The 540-nt window shown below is 69.4% G+C and overlaps 1 protein-coding gene across 2 annotated transcripts in view; it reads right to left on the minus strand.

The window, feature by feature from the left end:
- Nucleotides 1–17: 17 nt before the first annotated feature.
- TMEM179B (transmembrane protein 179B) overlaps nt 18–540 on the minus strand; it is a 5,279-nt gene continuing 4,756 nt past the window's right edge. For both annotated transcript variants that reach the window (XM_006033172.3, XM_006033173.3), the window contains exon 5: nt 18–529. In XM_006033172.3, the coding sequence (XP_006033234.1) occupies nt 371–529 (159 nt within the window). In that variant the 3' untranslated portion in view covers nt 18–370. The remainder of the gene's footprint in view (nt 530–540) is intronic.

Raw genomic sequence — 540 nt, forward strand, 5'->3', positions numbered from 1 at the left:
CCAGCCGGGGGCTCCTCTGGGGAGAAGCAGCTTTTTTAATGGAGGTTTTGGTACAAAAGAGGCACGTCTCGGGATACACCCCCCCCACACACGCACCCCTCCACCCCAGGGCAACTAGCGCTGCAGACCGCCTGCCCCAGCCCGAGGTGCTTCGGCCCCTGGCCTCGAGGCACTTTGGCTCCAGTGTCGGGACAGCTTCGGGCTTGTCAGAGCCCAAAGCCGGGGGGCTCCCGGTGTCTCCAGCCCCTCCGCTCCGTGGGGCTGGGTCTAGGGCCCCCCTTGCCCGGAGCCAGTGGCCTGGGTGGCAGCGGGCAGCGGAGGCTGGAGGGGGAAGAGAGGGGAGGAGGAGAGGGTCTGCCGGGGGGCGCCCTCAGTGCCGAGGCCCCCGGCCCCCGATGATGGCCTCGGTCTCGGCGCTCCACTCGGGGTCCCTGCGGCTCAGGAGGCGGAAGGGGGCGTCCTGGCGGCGCTGGAGGAGCAGCACGGCCAGCAGCAGGCCCCAAAAAAAGAAATTCACCCACGCAGTAGCCTGTTGGGGCA

Source organism: Alligator sinensis, unplaced genomic scaffold, assembly GCF_000455745.1.
Source record: "Alligator sinensis unplaced genomic scaffold, ASM45574v1 scaffold1302_1, whole genome shotgun sequence".
Taxonomy (NCBI): Eukaryota; Metazoa; Chordata; order Crocodylia; family Alligatoridae; genus Alligator; species Alligator sinensis.